This window comes from Ustilago hordei, assembly GCF_900519145.1.
Source record: "Ustilago hordei strain Uho2 genome assembly, contig: UHO2_contig_16, whole genome shotgun sequence".
NCBI classification, from domain to species: Eukaryota; Fungi; Basidiomycota; class Ustilaginomycetes; order Ustilaginales; family Ustilaginaceae; genus Ustilago; species Ustilago hordei.
The window spans coordinates 542,058-558,680 of record NW_024545273.1 but is presented as its reverse complement, the minus strand read 5'-3'; the positions used below and the strand labels follow the sequence as shown (position 1 = coordinate 558,680).

At 53.3% G+C, this 16,623-nt stretch overlaps 5 protein-coding genes across 5 annotated transcripts; 4 read left to right on the top strand and 1 right to left on the bottom strand.

The window, feature by feature from the left end:
* Nucleotides 1–13: 13 nt before the first annotated feature.
* UHO2_06043 (putative PEP4 - aspartyl protease) lies at nt 14–1,270 on the top strand (the record flags this gene model as incomplete). The annotated part of the gene is made up of 1 exon (XM_041557757.1): nt 14–1,270. One exon carries the CDS (start codon nt 14–16, stop codon nt 1,268–1,270), a length of 1,257 nt encoding a protein of 418 aa, XP_041413691.1.
* A 608-nt stretch (nt 1,271–1,878) lies between these two features.
* UHO2_06042 (uncharacterized protein) lies at nt 1,879–2,614 on the top strand (the record flags this gene model as incomplete). The annotated part of the gene is made up of 2 exons (XM_041557756.1): nt 1,879–1,955; nt 2,035–2,614. The coding sequence occupies 2 exons, from the start codon at nt 1,879–1,881 to the stop codon at nt 2,612–2,614; spliced, it is 657 nt and encodes a 218-aa protein (XP_041413690.1).
* Nucleotides 2,615–3,039: 425 nt separating this feature from the next.
* UHO2_06041 (uncharacterized protein) lies at nt 3,040–6,033 on the bottom strand (the record flags this gene model as incomplete). The annotated part of the gene is made up of 1 exon (XM_041557755.1): nt 3,040–6,033. One exon carries the CDS (start codon nt 6,031–6,033, stop codon nt 3,040–3,042), a length of 2,994 nt encoding a protein of 997 aa, XP_041413689.1.
* Nucleotides 6,034–10,236: 4,203 nt separating this feature from the next.
* UHO2_06040 (putative ZWF1 - glucose-6-phosphate dehydrogenase) lies at nt 10,237–11,940 on the top strand (the record flags this gene model as incomplete). The annotated part of the gene is made up of 3 exons (XM_041557754.1): nt 10,237–10,285; nt 10,395–10,429; nt 10,516–11,940. 3 exons carry the CDS (start codon nt 10,237–10,239, stop codon nt 11,938–11,940), a joined length of 1,509 nt encoding a protein of 502 aa, XP_041413688.1.
* A 625-nt stretch (nt 11,941–12,565) lies between these two features.
* Nucleotides 12,566–16,489, top strand: UHO2_06039 (uncharacterized protein; the record flags this gene model as incomplete). Its single annotated transcript, XM_041557753.1, has 1 exon — nt 12,566–16,489. The coding sequence occupies one exon, from the start codon at nt 12,566–12,568 to the stop codon at nt 16,487–16,489; it is 3,924 nt and encodes a 1,307-aa protein (XP_041413687.1).
* Between the last annotated feature and the right edge of the window lie 134 nt (nt 16,490–16,623).

The window sequence follows — 16,623 nt, the reverse complement described above, 5'->3', positions numbered from 1 at the left end:
CCCCAACCTCAAGATGAAGCTCAACCTCTCACTCACTTTCGTCACCGCTTTGGCTACCGCCTTTGCTGGCGTCGAGGCCGGCGTTCACAAGGCCAAGCTCCAGAAAGTCACTCCTTCTCGTGAGCTCACCCTTGAGGGTCTTGCCGCTCAGGCCGAACTCCTTCAGCTCAAGTATGGCCGTGGTTCTTTCGAGAAGCAGGCTCCCTTCTCCGCCAACCCCGAGCACGACTTCACCATTCAGCCTATCGCTGACACCAACCAGGCTGCCGCTTGGTACGCTGAGGCCAAGAAGGGTCACGGTGTTCCATTGACCGACTTCCTCAATGCTCAGTACTTTTGCGACATCTCGCTCGGTACCCCTGCTCAGGAATTCAAGGTGATCCTTGACACTGGCTCCTCCAACCTTTGGGTCCCTTCCAACAAGTGCTCTTCCATCGCTTGCTTCCTCCACAAGAAGTACGACAGCTCCGCTTCCTCTTCATACAAGAAGAACGGTACCGAATTCAAGATCCAGTACGGCTCTGGCTCCATGGAGGGCATCGTTTCCAACGATGTTCTCAAGATCGGCGACCTTACCATCAAGGGGCAGGACTTTGCTGAGGCCACTAGCGAGCCCGGCCTTGCTTTCGCTTTCGGCAAGTTCGACGGTATCCTCGGTCTTGCTTACGACACCATCTCGGTCAACGGCATCGTTCCTCCCATGTACCAGATGATTAACCAGGGCTTGCTAGACGCTCCTCAGGTTTCCTTCTACCTCGGCAGCTCCGAGCAGGATGGTGGCGAGGCCGTCTTTGGCGGTATCGATGAGAGCCACTACACTGGCAAGATCCACTGGGCTCCCGTCAAGCGCAAGGGCTACTGGGAGGTCGCTCTTGACAAGCTTGCTCTCGGCGACGAGGCGCTCGAGCTTGACAACGGTTCCGCTGCCATCGACACCGGCACAAGTCTCATCGCCATGGCCACCGACACTGCCGAGATCCTCAACGCTGAGATCGGTGCCACCAAGTCCTGGAACGGTCAGTACTCGGTTGACTGTGAAAAGGTCAAGGACTTGCCTCCCCTAACCTTTTACATTGATGGTAAGCCCTTCAAGCTTGAGGGTAAGGACTACGTTCTTGACGTTCAGGGCTCCTGCATCTCGTCCTTCTCCGGCATCAACCTTCCTGGTCCTCTCGCCAACATGTTGATTGTTGGTGATGTCTTTTTGCGAAAGTACTACTCGGTTTATGACTTGGCTAAGAACGCCGTCGGTCTCGCCGCTGCCAAGTAAACTTCCGAGTTTGACCAAGGTCAGCTTGGCTCCTCGGAGCAGTCTAGCTTGGCCTCTTGCTCATGCCAAATCTTATACTAGCATCCTTCTCGAATCTCAGAAACTCTTTTCTCACCTTGGTACAATTTCTTCCTCCTGCACAAGCGCTTGCCTTCAGTTGGTGCGTCTCCAGGCGCCCTTCTATGTCAAGGCTAGATGCTTTGTCTTTTCTAGCATGCCGCCTCTCCCTTTTTGTCTCCAAGGCACTATGCCCTTCTCGCACTGCAATCACATTCTATCATAGTTCCAACCTCTGAGTGTCTGACTTGTTGCCTGCCTGCTACTATGTTTGATAGGTGAACCCACCGTGTTGAGAAGAGTTGCCCTAGTTGTCGGAGGATCGCCGCTTGAATGAACCAAGATGGATCGTCGGACAGACAGATCAAGCTGTGCGGTGTAATTTACGCGACGCGAGAGCGCGTCGCAAAGAAAAGTAACAGTTGACGCGTTTCAATATTTCAGCTGCAACCAACACTTGGACACCAAAACTATCGACCTTCCCATCTTACCCTTCCCATCTTACCCACACCATCTTACCCACACCATCTCCCTATTGAAGCCATGCCAGGATGTTTGGCGACCAAGCACTGAAACTAGTCACAGAAGCCAAGGCCTGCTTGAACCTTGATACTGTCAAACCCTACAAGTAGGTCCTGCTCTCATCCTAGCTTTGCTTTCACCTTTACGCTAACACCACACCCCCGCCCTCTCCTCTATGGTTGCAGTGACGAGTTAATAAGGGCTCTGATTCTCGAGACAAAACAGCTCCACACCCATCTCACCACCCTTCTTAGCACACTCGAAACGCAATCGCACCAACTTTCGCCTGCAGACGTCTCCGGCTTACAATCTCAACTACTCATGCTCCATCTCATAGTTCAATACAATAAACGCTCCCTCCTGATTTATCACAACATTCGCATCGACCTCCTCTCCTCCCATCTTTCACGCCACGCCTATTCTCTTCGCGTCCTATTCTCAAAAGAACCGCATCTGCGAACAGCACTCTCTCCGTACGAACAAGATCATCTAAAACGATACTCCGACCTAATCCATCGTACCAAACTCACATACCTCGATCTATCTCCGAACTTAAGGCTAGATATCTCAGACCATCAGGTATACGAACCAGTCCCAACAGACCTACTCGTAACAGTAAAAGTAAACAGAGAGTTGAACGATGTTTGGTTAACTTCCAACCAGACAGCGCCGACGACATTTGCAAAGGATCAAACATTGACCATCAATAGGGGTGATGTTAGGGCTTTGATCAATAGAGGTTGGGTCAGTGTTGTCCATCAATAGCCACCACGATGACCGAGGTGATTGGGGTTGAGAGATGGCCAACGCCGGAAGGAAGAGGGAGAGGTCTGAGAAGAGATATGGGTTTGTACAGTATCGTATTGCATCGCAAAAAGTAAGCTTTTGTCACCCATTCCAGCAAGGCGTTCGATCACCTACCCGCATTCCGAGTTTTGCGAAACACCGTCTTCAGCAACAAGGCATCAATCAGGATTACACAAACAGACGCGCTCATTAGGTTCAAAACACGGCTACTATATAGGTAAGAGTGAGATATCGAGATCGTTGCAGTCGTGTAGAGAACATATCAGCATCGAAACTTTACCAAACGGAGCATGCGAGACAAAAAACAAAACAAAACAAAACAAAGGAGGCAAGGACAGCATAGCGGGACCAAACCAAGCAGAAGCGAGCATATGCAAACTGAGCTAGTTCGAATCGTTAGCACGATCGCCATTCGAATTCGTCGTGCTGCCAGGAGAAGACCCTCTTTCACGACCACCACCGACATCCCTACCTGATAACGAAAGTAGCCCAGGCGAAGTAGCATTATTGCCAACAGGCGGAGACCTACCTCCACCTTCACCACCACGATCGCCTTCACCCGAACAAGACACTGGCCTGCCTTGCTCACTATCCAACCTCTGCATCCCAAGAGGCGAAGGAACAGCAGCTCGACCACCGTGGGTCGAAGACTTGTACGTGTTTGACCTCGCTCTGCCTTGTGCCGTCTCTTTGCCATCCGACTCGTATCCATTAGAAGGAGCAACGAGAGTAGAGCCCGTGTAGCGGTTGCTCGAGCCATCTTGAGCATCACTCATCTGGCTGAGCTGAAGACTGTTACCGAACGAAGTGCGGTGCGTGGGCGTTTTGCCGCTAAAAGCATCTTCGTCAAACGTAGTGGCGAGTCTGTCGTTGGGTGGAGCTAGCTGTGATGCTGACGATGGTCGCTGGTCCAGCGACGGTCTACGAGCCGAGGGATCAGAGTCGTTTTCCTGACAGTTGCCGGCGTTGTCGCCGTGCGTGGAAGCGTCAGCATGCGAAAAACGCCTCGACATCAAAAGAGAACAAGAGCCACCTGTCTGATAGTCGTGCGAAGTGTTGTGACCTTCGTAGTTCAAGTGGTACCCGTCCTGAGTTCGAGAAAGATCAGGCATGGAGCTGCCAGCGTGGTGCTGACCGTTACCTAGACCCCCCGTGTTAGCTTGACTCGAGTAGTCTTGGCGATCTTCACCACTGCGATCGTAAGTACCAAGCTGACCCATACCGAAGTTAGGGTCAAGACCTGAGCTTTGCATCCCTTGACTCTGACCTTGACCACCGTTGGCCACGCCCTGTCCCGCCACCGCAAACTGCGTATCGACAGGCGGAGCGGGCATCTCATAGTTGAGGCGGTTCAAATAACCCTCGAAAGAATGTCGAGAATCGAAGGCACCCTCTGGCCCCATGGGCACAGACGCACTGAAGTTTGAGATGCCTCCCGAATCGAGGCGTAGCGCGCCCAGATCCACCGAGCTTCCCAGACCTGACCTTGGGCTGGCCTCGATCGAGGAAGCTACTCCATAGGGGCTGTACCCCACATGGTGACGCTGAGTGCTGTCGAGCGAAGCCTCAGAGAGGTTGGTCGAAACACTGGCAGGACTGTCGAACTCCCATCCTGGCTCAACACCGGGTCGACCGGCGCGGAAGCTGTGCCAAGTTGCGCTCTTGGAGAGGCTCGACGTGCTGGACATGGCAGCCGACTGCATTGGCATCTGCATCGGGTTGCCATAAGCATCAACTCCTGCAAGTGCTGTCGAAGCATCAAAGGGAGACGCAAGAGGATCCATGGGACGAACGCCCGAGTTATGCGTCAAACCAAAGTTATCCGCTGTCGATCCTGATCCAGTTGGGATATCTCCCGTTGCGCGACGCTTCGTGTCGCGGAACTCGATGAGCTTGTGTAGAACATCGTTGCATCGTGCAAGAGCCTCGACAGCACTTCTGAGCTCCTCATACGGACCGTTGAGAATGTGTCTGCTGACAGTCATCGCCTGATGGTCTTCAGTAAAGTCTTCGCACTGACGCCAGCTCACCTTGGGCTCCTCGGTTGTGCCGTTCTTGATGGGAGCAGATCGGAACACCTCCATGAAGAACGTCGGAGGTCGTTCGAGATCGATGACAAACTGACCCAGCGGGACACGTACACCCTCAGCCCTCTCCGCAATCGATGGACTTGTTGGACCATCAAAGTATGCGCTGCGGATCGAAGTCCAAGGAATCTCGAGCTTGAAACCGATAGATTCGCTAGTCAGGTACCAAGTCATCGATTGAAGGCGGCGCGAGAAAAAGCAGATGAGCGGCGACACGCGTCGCCATGAACCAATACACAGAGCCGAGGTAGGGATCGCAGTAACCGAGGGCACCTGATCTGCAGCATCACGAGCAGAGCGACCGTTCAACCCAACCGGTCTGTAGGTGTCTTTCTCGCTGAGGCGAGTGCTGCAGCTCTTCTGCTTGCACGAGTCAGAGCCAGTATCGCCTCGACGCTCAACCGTCTTGACCTTGGCTCGACGATTCTGGAACCAAACTTGCACGCTGCGCTCAGGCATGCGGAGCCTTCTTGACAGCTCATGCCTTATGCGACCGGTCGGGTTGCGGTTCTTCTCAAAGAAGGCTTCCAAGCTGCGAAGTTGATCTGGTGTGCACTTGTTGCGCTTCTTTCGGCCACGAGGTCGGAAAGCGGCTGAAAGCTTCTTCTTCTCTGGAGGGAGATCAGAGTCGGTGCTATCTTCGTACGAGTCGTTGTCGGCGCTCGAGTTGGCTGTGTAAGGAAGGCTATCAAGGAGGTCTCTACTATCTGAGGGATCGAAAGACTTCTGATCACGATGCATGCTTGCGTTGAGATCAATGTCGCCATTCAGACCAACATGAAGACCAGAGTCGGCTTTCAAGCCGAGCGAGTTGCCTTGTGTATCGTAACCGTAGTGAAGGTCAAAGCCGGCGTGATTGGGAATGTGATCGTGATAGGAGAGGTTGTGCTGTTCAGGAACAGGCCCGTCCCAGAACTGCTGTGGATGGTATGCTGACCCTGGACTCGTCTGAGGCTCAACTGTTCCCGCTGCCGTTGGATCACCTTGAGCGGACCAATAGATAGGAAACATGTTTGAGTTTGAGTTTGAGTTGCAGTTGTAAGAACTCGACTCGCCAGAAGCAGCCATCGCCTCAATCCTGCGCAGATCCTGATGGCTCGACCTCTGCATCATGACGTCCATCGATGGAGAGCTTCTTCCCTCTTGAGGAGGACGATCTTCGGCCTTGACGTGGGGGGAAGTGATGGTTCTGCTAGATGTTTGAGAGTCGCTACGACGACGCGGTGCTAAAGCTGCTGCGTTGGCTTTGATCGCTTGGACTGCCGCAGCCCTCTGTGGCCTCTGTGACATGACCGACGGCATAATAGCGATCGATTGCAAGCGTAAGCAGGTGAGAGAGAACGATGGTGAGTGTCAAAACAAGACGACGTTTTGACAGATGGATGCAATTTGGGGGATGAAGTGTGTTGATGAAGCGATGAGGGGGAGGAAAGAAGACGGAAGCAAGAGGTGATATTTGTGGGTTAGGGTCAGTACAAGCTTTTTGCGACGACACTGCATGATAAGCTCCTTCGATTGTCTCCGCCCAGCGGCGGGTCATGGCCCGCACAGACACCCTGGCAAACTCGACAGGCCGAATTGAGGGCCAGGGATGGAGTGTTGGCAAGCCTCGGCAGCTAGAACGGAGGAGGGGACAGAACAGGAGGGCACCTCCGTCCGGACAAGGAGGTCGCCATGCACAGCAACACGCTCAGATGCTTCCTGTGTGGGAAAACAATGGTGCACAACCGATGGCTTCGATTCAAGTGTGAGACCTGTAGCCAATGCTTAGCAAGAGCACGAGAGCAACTGCCAGCGACATCAATGCGTCCCGCCTTGACGCCCACACAACAATGCCTCGTGGCAATACTGCAAAGGAGGAGAGTGCAGGCGTACATGGATGTCCAAGTAGGCGGATGTCAAGGAGAGAGCCCGGTGCAAGCTCGGTCGCTAGCCATGAACTGAGCCTCCTTTGTCTACCGAAAGTCAGAGCTAGTTGCACCGGCCGAGCGTTGAAAAGCTTGTCTCGGCGCACGTCGCAAGAGCTAAAAGAGGCAAGAAGAACAACAGAACAGCTGAGGCCAAGCAAAGCGACGGTCGAGGCTGTCCTTGAGCGTGGGATCTTTGGCATCTTTTGCTTGGGAAGAAAGGGCTTGGTTTGCCATCTGGACCGTAGCAACAAAACCAGGGGCCATACATGCGAACAAGGTTGCAGAAAACTTTCCCTCGTCCCACCACGCTGTGCACAGCCTGGCTGTTCCGCCCGATCCACAGATGATAGGGCGAGACGAAGCGAGACCTTTGGTGGGTAGATTGGAGCGATGTCGACTCTGACAATAAGGCCGTTTGGAGACTTCATGTGGGAAAAGGCGAAATATCTGCTGTTTCATGATTGGACGAGCGACAAAGGGAAAGTCGAATGTGTGTGTGCTGCATGTGACCGGTTTGTTCTGACAGCTGAGCTGATAGATGATACTAACCTGTCAGAGATAGTTGGTTGCTGTTGCGAAACAGCTTGGTTCGGTGAGAGGATAAAGTTGAAGAAGCGAAGGTGGCTAGAAGGAGCAGACGACGCGACCTCGATTCCGGCCGAGGCTCTTTATCTAGCAGATGCGGACCTTGGAGATGGCTGTCAGATGACCAATGGCTTGCAGTCAGTAAGGCGGTACCAAGATAGCATTCGGACCCAGTGCTTAAGCTCGCTCGTACGCCAAAAGAAGGGGAATGTGCGAGAGGACCGGGAGCTGGCCCGGCGGGAACTCTTTGCTGCACTGGTCAGCAGGTGGGCTGCGGATGAGCATGCAGAGCGTCGATGAATCGAGAGCCGTGCCTGATGTGCGACAAGGTGTGTAGATGAACCTGTCAAAAGCTCCATAGTCGAGACTATGAACCAAGCTGGGACTTAAGCTAGTGCTGATCCGGCTGGAGTTTTGTCGGCTTGTGCTTGATGAGGTTCATCAGATTTGATCAAGGCGAACAGTCCATAGGCTTAAGAGTTTTTTTATGGGCAATACTGGCTTGATCAGTAGGCTCAAGGCTTGAGATTTGGGAGTCTTGCAATTATTCAGGAGCAGAGACCGGCGGTAGTGGCCCAGCTGGGATTGTTGGAGGTATGCAATGGTGATCGTTATGCATCGTGAACGTGACCGTGTCTCACGGACGCCAGGAGGGTGCTGAAGCACTCGGGTTTGCAAGCTTGCATATCGCCAGGAGTCTAGCACCACAAAGAGTTGCCTCGCTTTGCAAGATTGCAGCAAGCATGAAAGCTCGGATAAGCAGGATGGAGTTGTTCATGGCGCTGGTGAAGAACAATCGTCTCTCGAACGCGAGGGAGCCCCACATGAGAGGATATCAAGTTGGGCTGGCTAATGTGGTGACATGGTACTTGTGCAGCTGAGATTCAAGGAAAGACGAAAGGATTTGTTCGTTTGAACTCGAGTGGGCCAGCGGAAAGGGCCTGAGCATGCTTAAAACGGTCCCTGCTCTATGAGGTTGTCTGGACCGGAAGCATGGCGTCTATCACTGCGGCAACATTCGAGATGGAGCAACAAACAAGGACCGAAGAATGACCGGGGCTCGGGTACCTGCCTTTTAGAGCCCAACACTACGCAAATGCAGTGTCGAGATTGGAAGGACTCTGAGAGATGTTGCATGGAGGAAGTTTCTTCCATCATGCTAGCCGCAATTCGCTGAGCTCGAGCCTCTCGGCTGAATTTAGCAAGTTGCGTGCGCCGAATGGGGAACCGGCGTCGTGTCACTATTGCAAGCGACCTAAGCGTTTGATGGCAGCTGTAGAGATGTTGAGGACAAGCATTCCGATCCCGACAAAGAGCATGCGACGACAAGGGCGATAGCATCTGATTGGCTTCCATGTACGGCATCCGCCAAGTTGGTTGCTCAGACACGAGCAGAAATGTTGCGAAGCATGTGCCAGCAGGTGACAGCACCGATGGCGACAGGGCTAAAGGATGATCAGCGCTATTTCAAAGTGGCAGCCAAGGCGTCACTTTTGTTGGAGGCCTGTGATCGGCATATCGAATGTCCGACGTCGAGGAGCTAGGAGCCTGGGCCTTACCCCTGCATGGCCCCTTGCTTTGTCCCTGCCTGCTCCCGTCTGGCTGACAGGTTAGCATGCCCCGGTCCCATCCACAGGGTAGACGCACGAAACACACAAGACTTAGGCATTTCGTTGTTCCATTAGAACCACCTCGAACAACTTTGCGCTGGCACAATGATGGTCTCTATCATTTGGAAGCCAGAGCGGGTGAGCGAGTTCAGCCATCGTAGGTCTAATCGGCTAGGCCACGACTAAGCCACGACTACGCCAAAGGCAGTTGCCATTGGCTCAAACTTGGTATCGGTGGCGCAGCGGTCTGACCTTTCGACTTGCCGGATAATTATTGGCCTGCAACAGCGATCGAGCAGGCGAGTCAAGCGCTTGACAAGGAGAAGCAGGATAATTTTTGCCGACGTTTTGAGACGCTCTAACAGAGATTTGATTTCAAGAAATCCGGAACTTCGAAGCCGGGGCCGCACACTGGGCTCGCTGCCTGATTAATCATGAAGAGACCTTGCTTGCCCTGCCAGTCAGCTGTGGCTTCCCGATCTGGCTGCCATCTCCAGATGAGTTGGTAAAATCAGCCGGTACCGTCGACTAGGTGCTGGCTTGAGCCGATCTTGACAGCGTCGCAATTCGAGAGCCTCTCACAACGCAATGCAACGTCTGGCACTGTCGAAGGAAGCTAGCTCAAAGTGGAGGAAGAGGAGCGCACTTTTGTGTGTGAATTAAAGATCTAACAAATATTCTCTGCGTTTGCATGCATTGAGCGGTCTCTTATCCATCGATTGGAGACTCGCACAGACACACCACTGCGAGACACAAAGGGCTCTTGCTCGTTGCACTTTCAAATTGTGCTCTTTGTGGATGGGAAAGATAGACAGAAATAGGTACTTGCTAGCTCGATAATCAGGTTCACTCTGTCAACAGACGCGAACAGGACCGTGCCTGATCAGTGCCTGATCAGATCGGGCAACCCGATGGAAAAGCCGAACCCGATCTTGGAAAAGCCGAGGAAATAATCTGCAGTGACGACAACTCGCTCTGAAAAAAAGAGTGAGCATGTGTCACTGTGACTGTAGGCCCGTGCGCAGGTGGAGTTGTTATTGTTGCCGTTGTGGCTGCTGCACTGTGACTCTTCGCAAATGTTCCGGGAGCCATGGCAATCCTTATGTCCGTCGCCCATGTTTCTTCTTTGCCACACTTCCATCATCCAAACACATCCGTGATCACTCGCAACTGTCGCAATCACCTCGGTCGCAATCATCTCGGTCGCAACCAATACAGGCTATCTACCCTCGACCCGAACCAAGGATCCCTTATCTGGACGCACTAGTTCTTGCGGCTCCTCTGGTCAAGCCTAATCATCTTCCCCATCGTCTTACGTTTTCAGTACTTGTCTGTCCCTGCAAACCCTACTAGGCACGTTCCATTGGATACCGAACCCATAAGCAATCATGCCTTCCTCCAACGCCCCCGCTTTCGACAATGATACCATCATCGTAGGTGAGTAACGCATCGCTGATGCATCACAGCTCAGTCAAGCCGATGCTGGCAGATAATATGTACTGACACTCTTTCTTTCCGTCATATTTTCTGTGCTCGCCCACCGCAGTCCTCGGTGCCTCGGGAGACTTGGCAAAGAAGAAGGTATGTCTACTCTCATCATCTCGATCACCGCCACATTCGACATGAGCTGACTTTTTTGTTGCTTCTTGCTATCCTTTCCCAAACAGACCTTCCCTGCCCTCTTCAACCTTTTCCGTCTTGGTCTCCTCCCCCAGACCACCCACATTATCGGCTATGCCAGAACAAAGATGGACAAGGACACCTTTGCAGACAAGGTCACTGGTCACCTCAAGAACGTCGATGATGACAAGGGCAAGCAGGATGTCAAAGACTTCCTCGAGATCTGCCAGTACATCTCTGGTCAGTACGACGAGGATGCCCCTTTCCAGAACCTTAACAAGGAGATGGAGCGCATCGAGGGCGAGATGAAGCACGATCACCCCAGCCGTCTTTTCTACATGGCATTGCCTCCCAACGTCTTCACTGTCGTTGCAAAGGGTCTCAAGAAGAACTGCTATTCCGAAAAGGGAAACAACCGTATCGTCATCGAGAAGCCCTTTGGCAAGGACCTTGAGAGCAGCCGAGAGATGATTGGTGCCCTCAAGGGTCTCTGGAAGGAGGAGGAGACTTTCCGTATCGACCACTACCTCGGAAAAGAGATGGTCAAGAACTTGCTCATCATGCGTTTCGGCAACCCCTTGATCGATGCTGGCCTCAACAACAAGCTTGTCGACAACGTTCAGATCACCTTCAAAGAGCCTTTCGGTACTGAAGGCCGAGGCGGCTACTTTGACGAATTCGGCATTATCCGTGATATTCAGCAGAACCACTTGTCCCAGGTCCTCTCCTTGCTTGCCATGGAACGACCCAAGTCTTTCTCTGCAGAAGACATCCGTGACGAAAAGGTAAAAGTTCTCAAGTCGGTTCCCGCGATTGAAGAGAAAGACGTTCTTATCGGCCAATACACTGCTGCCAACGGCAAGCCAGGCTACAAGGACGACGACACTGTGCCCAAGGACAGCAACTGCCCCACTTTCGCCGCACTTGCACTGTATGTCAACAACGAGCGATGGAAGGGTGTCCCCTTTATCCTCAAGGCAGGTAAGGCCCTCGACGAGGCCAAGGTGGCCATTCGCGTTCAGTTCAAGGACACACCACAGGGTCTCTTCCACAACATTCCCCGTAACGAGCTTGTCATCCGCATTCAGCCAGACGAGGCCGTCTACCTCAAGATGAACGCCAAGAAGCCCGGTCTCGAGATGGCTACTCTCCCTGCCGACCTGGACCTCACCTACAAGGAACGCTTCTCCGAGGTCCGCATTCCTGAGGCTTACGAGGCTCTCATCCTCGACGCACTCAACGGTGACCACTCCAACTTTGTCCGTGACGACGAGCTGGACGTCTCTTGGGCCATCTTCACTCCTCTCCTCCACGCCATTGACGCTGGTAAGATCAAGAACGAACCTTACGAGTACGGCAGCCGTGGTCCCGCTTCGCTCAACGACTTCATTGCTCGCTATGGCTACCAGCGAACCAACGACTCTTACGAATGGCCCACCACCAACATCAAGAAGGTCCAAGGAAAGATGTAAAATTGTAGCCTCATCTCCCAATTGGGTAAGCCGAGCATGTTGGAGGACAAGTTGATTCGTAACCAGCTTGGAACTCCATAGTACCGCAACACTTCCCTGCCATGCTTGTGCTTTACTTTCAAAACAGCCATCAAAACAGCCATCTGCAGTTTCAATGTACCATCTGACAGAATCGAGTGGTTCTAGACTGTGGCCTGGAGACTGTGAGGAGGGAATAAGGCAAGCAAGGTGCGAGACATTGCTCTCTTCCGTTTCGAAGCGGAAGCAGCTGGTGCCCACTCGCGCTCTTGGACAACCGTCATGGACTGTCACCTGACCTTTTTCCACAGTCTCCGCTTATGTCGACGCGGGCGGTCTAACAGCAGAGCTTTATTTCGCCTGTTTGCAAGCTGAGTCAGACAATGACGAGAGGAAATTCCTCCGGGATGCAAAGGCTGAGTTGGTGGAGCAACTGCCGACACGACTCTTTGCTGCTGAGTTCTTTCTGCCCGAGAGCCTGCTTTCGTCCATTCAGCTTCCTACCTTCACTCCCACCACAAGCAAAAGCGACGCTGATCCCATCAGCTCGCACAAAAGATGCCTCTTGGCATGTCGCAAAACGAGCAACTCAGGATAAGGCGTCCCCATGAGTTCCCCGCGTAGACCGGCCCGACGACAACCTCGAAAGCCGCCAACGCTTTCACATGACCTGCATCGCCCAGAAGCAGATCCAGAAGAGGTGTTCGAAGTACAATCCATTTCAGACGATAGTAGCGCTGCTTCTATAGCTGAGCCTCCAAAGATGACCTCAAGAACAAAAGCAGCTGCCCCAACCCGGCGCACGGGCCCGAGTGCTAAGGCTGCAAAGCAGCCACTTTCGCAGCATGTCATCGAGGTGTCCACAGACGGCTCTGTGGGGCATCAGGATGATACACACCAAGATATGCACCTCGAATTTGAGGATGTGCAAGTCGCCGATACCTACAATGCTGCCGATGCTTCCCAAGATGACGACGAAGGTCTCGACATGGAAGATGTCGATCTGGACCAAGATCAGTCAGCTCAGGACCTGCAAGACATGTACGCAGCCGCCTATCGAGACATCCAAGCCAAGTACGGTGATGGAACAACTGAGGATGATGGCGAACGAGTTGATGATGATGATGATGATGATGATGACGGTGCTGGCAACGATGCCTCAGGGTCCAAGGCTATCCCGATCTTCAAGGATGGCAAGGGCCAGCATCGCGGTGTCGAGATCTCAATGGGAAGCCGCAGTTTCAAGCAGGCCGACACGCCCAAACAGAAGTCCAACAACTTTCTCACGCCTCGCGATCGACAGAACCGTATCACGGCACACAAGCTTCTGGTTCTCTCCATGCTCGCACATGCACGAGTTCGCAACAAGTGGTGCAACGACGAAGACCTTCGCGACACTCTGGCAGAATCGGTTCCAGACTATCTTGTCACTAAGCTGCGGTCGATTCATCCTAAGAAGGTTACAGAGCAACGCGAGAGGATACGCATGTTCGAGAGCTTTCTCTCCGACCTGGTCCGGTGGTGGTCTCAAAGGTTTCGCCTAGACCCGACAATGGTAGCCGACTCAGCTTTGCGACAGCCAGACCAAGATATTGCAACAGGTGTCATCCCGGGTGCAGGGAGACGGGTCGATGGTTGGATCGTGGAGACCGCAGCTGAGCGAGAACAGAGGCATCGCCGCGAGCGAAGGGAGCAACAACGCTACAAGGAAGCTAAAGAGCCTCAGAGTAAGAGCGCTGCCGAGGCTGATGGACGGAGTAAGAGCAAAGGCAAGGCACGGGCAATAGATCAGAACAGCTCTTCTGCTCTCAAGCCGCCAAGTAAAGCAATGGAGATCACCATCTTTGCCCCAGGATCGGCCGTTCGTCCGATCTATCTACGACTTTTGCCAGCATCCGAGCAGATTGACTCCCCAGCAGGGCTGAAGCAGCGCGCTCAGGAACGATCAGGCTCGAGAGAGACGAGCGCACAGCTCTTTTGTGCCCTGTGTCGATCCATGGGCATACCCGCAAGACTCGTAGTGAGTCCCCAACCACTGTCATGGAGTGTGGGTGCCAGCAAGCTCGCCAACACTGCCCAACCAGGCAGCCAAGCCGAGAAGAAGCCTAACCCGTTGCGAGCTAAGAATAAGGGTTCAGGGTCGCGCCGATTCACCTCTAAGCCGGTACATGAGTTCACATCGGACGAGGACGGTAACTATAGCGCATCAGGTGCGTCATCGGCTGCACGTAGCAAACGCTCGCAACGTTCCATCAGCGTCGACTCGCTGTCTTCCGCCGAGGAAGCGACGGCGAGTGATGTAAGTCATGGCAAACACAATAGTTCTCCCAGGGGTCGTCCAGCAGCAAGAGACACGGAGGATCTAGCCAAGAAGGCTGTGCTAGGTGCCAAGGCGAACTCGAACGCTGCGGGCAAGCCAAGTCCTCGGGGCAAGCGCAACCAACCGATCACAGTAGATGATTCTGCCTCAGATGCGTCTTCCAGTCGATCTGCTCCCAATGCTCAGACAAAGGCCGGCAAACAGACCAACGCCAGCCCTTCGACACGCGCCAAGGGGAAGGCAAGGCAGTCCGAAGCAATCAATGTCGATGATGTGGCAAGCAACGGTAATGAAGACGAGGATGAAGATTATCGTCCCGAAAAATGGAAGAATCTCCAGGCCCCGCTCAAGGTCGAACACAAGGTCAAGCTGCGGTCCTTCCGTCCCAAACAGCTCAAGGACTCTGAGATTGCCGGCGAAGACACCACAGCCGATCCAGTCGACCTGCAGGCGCCTCCAACGATGTGGGTCGAAGTCTTCTCCAAGCCTTATCAAAAATGGATCACCGTCGACCCTGTTCGATCTCTTGTGCGTCCATCTGGCAACCGACACATGGAGCCACCTGCCTTCGATCGTCAGAACAAGCTCATCTACGTCGTCGCCTTTGAGGAGGACGGGTATGCTCGAGACGTTACTGCACGATACACAAAGACGCTCAATTCCCGAGTTTCTCGCTTGCGGCCGCCAACACGTGCGAAGGGAGAGCAAGATTGGTGGAGTAAGGTAGGGCGTGCCATTCATCGCCCACAGAAGCTGGATCGTGATGCGATGGAGGACGCCGAACTGCAAGACAACAGCTCCCGTGAGCCCATGCCCTCATCCATGAACGGCTTCAAAGACCACCCCATTTACTTCCTCGAAAAGTTTCTCAAGAGAGACGAGGTTATCTTCCCTCGACGTCAGATTGCCACTTTCCAAGGCACACGCGTGTTCTCCAAGTCCGACGTCCTCACACTGCGGTCTTCACGTCAGTGGTACAACGAGGGCCGGGTCGTGAAAGACGGTGAAGTCGCGCTCAAGTTTGTCAAAGCACGCGGCTATACCCTTGCAAACAAACGAGCTGAGGAACAGGCTAGACTCGAAGGTCGCGAGGTTGCCCAGGAAGGTCTTTACGCTGAGTTTCAGACCAAGCTGTACGAGCCGCCACCTGTCGGATCGGATGGCACCATCCCCACCAACGGGTTCGGAAACATCGACCTCTTCGTTCCATCGATGCTTCCCGCCGGAGCAGTCCACCTTCCGTTCTCTGGTGTAGCAAAAGTAGCAAAGAAGCTCGGCGTTCCGTACGCAGAAGCAATCACGGGTTTCGAGTTCCGCAAACAGCGCGGTATGCCCAAAATCACCGGCGTCGTGGTTGCACAGCAGAATGCAGAGCTCGTGCAAGAAGCTTTCTGGCAGCAGGAGCAGCAAGATGCGTTGAAGCAGCAGACCAAGAAGATGGAGAGTGCAATGAAAAATTGGAGGAAGCTGATTAATGCTGTTCGTATTGCGAAACGTGTTAAGGAGCAATATGGAGACAAGATTGGTTCAAGTTCGAAGAAGACAGATGTATCGCAGAAGAAAGCTGCAGAAGAGCAGAAGACTGATGAACAGGCAGAGAGGAGCCGCTTCTTCGCGCCAAAAGAGAACACAGCGCCTCAAGAAGATGCCTCAAATGCAGCTTCCACAGAGGATGCTGTTGGTGGCGAGGACTTGAACATTGACATGCATCCCGAAAAGGAACCCAAGGTTGCTGTTGAATCCGCTCCATCAACCGCACCCTCGACTCGAGGCAAACGTAAAATCGTCTCGCTCGCTCAGCTAGCCTCCAATGCGGGCCGAGATGCTAACGACGACGAGTCCGACTCTAGTGTTAGCCCAACTCGTGCCACTCGACCTCCGGCAGGCAAGCGTCAACGCAGGTTGCCACAGAAAGTGGAAGTGCAAGAACCGACCAGTGTCAAGCGACCCAGACGCTCGACTGCATGGGCAAAACCCAGGATGGAAGCGCAACAGACAGAGATGCCTCAGCGAAGAAGCTCGCGTCGATCAGGCAGACAGCAGTATGTCAAGTCAGCCACTGACGATGAGATTGAACTAGAAGAGCAAGTCAAGCCCGAAGAAGTGCAGCCGGAAGTAGAGACCTCATGGGCTGATGAGAAAGGAAAGCAAAATACTCCCCGTCGAAGCAGTCGTAGGATCACAGTGAAGCTTTCTACGAGCAAGAAGTGATGTTCCGGTTCAAAAGGCTCTCCGTCCTGTTGGCACCTGCAATCTAACTTGTCACGATCACCAGACTTGACAAACATCATGCTATGATAGCGGGAAACATGAAACATCCTATTGTACACCATATCAAAACATCT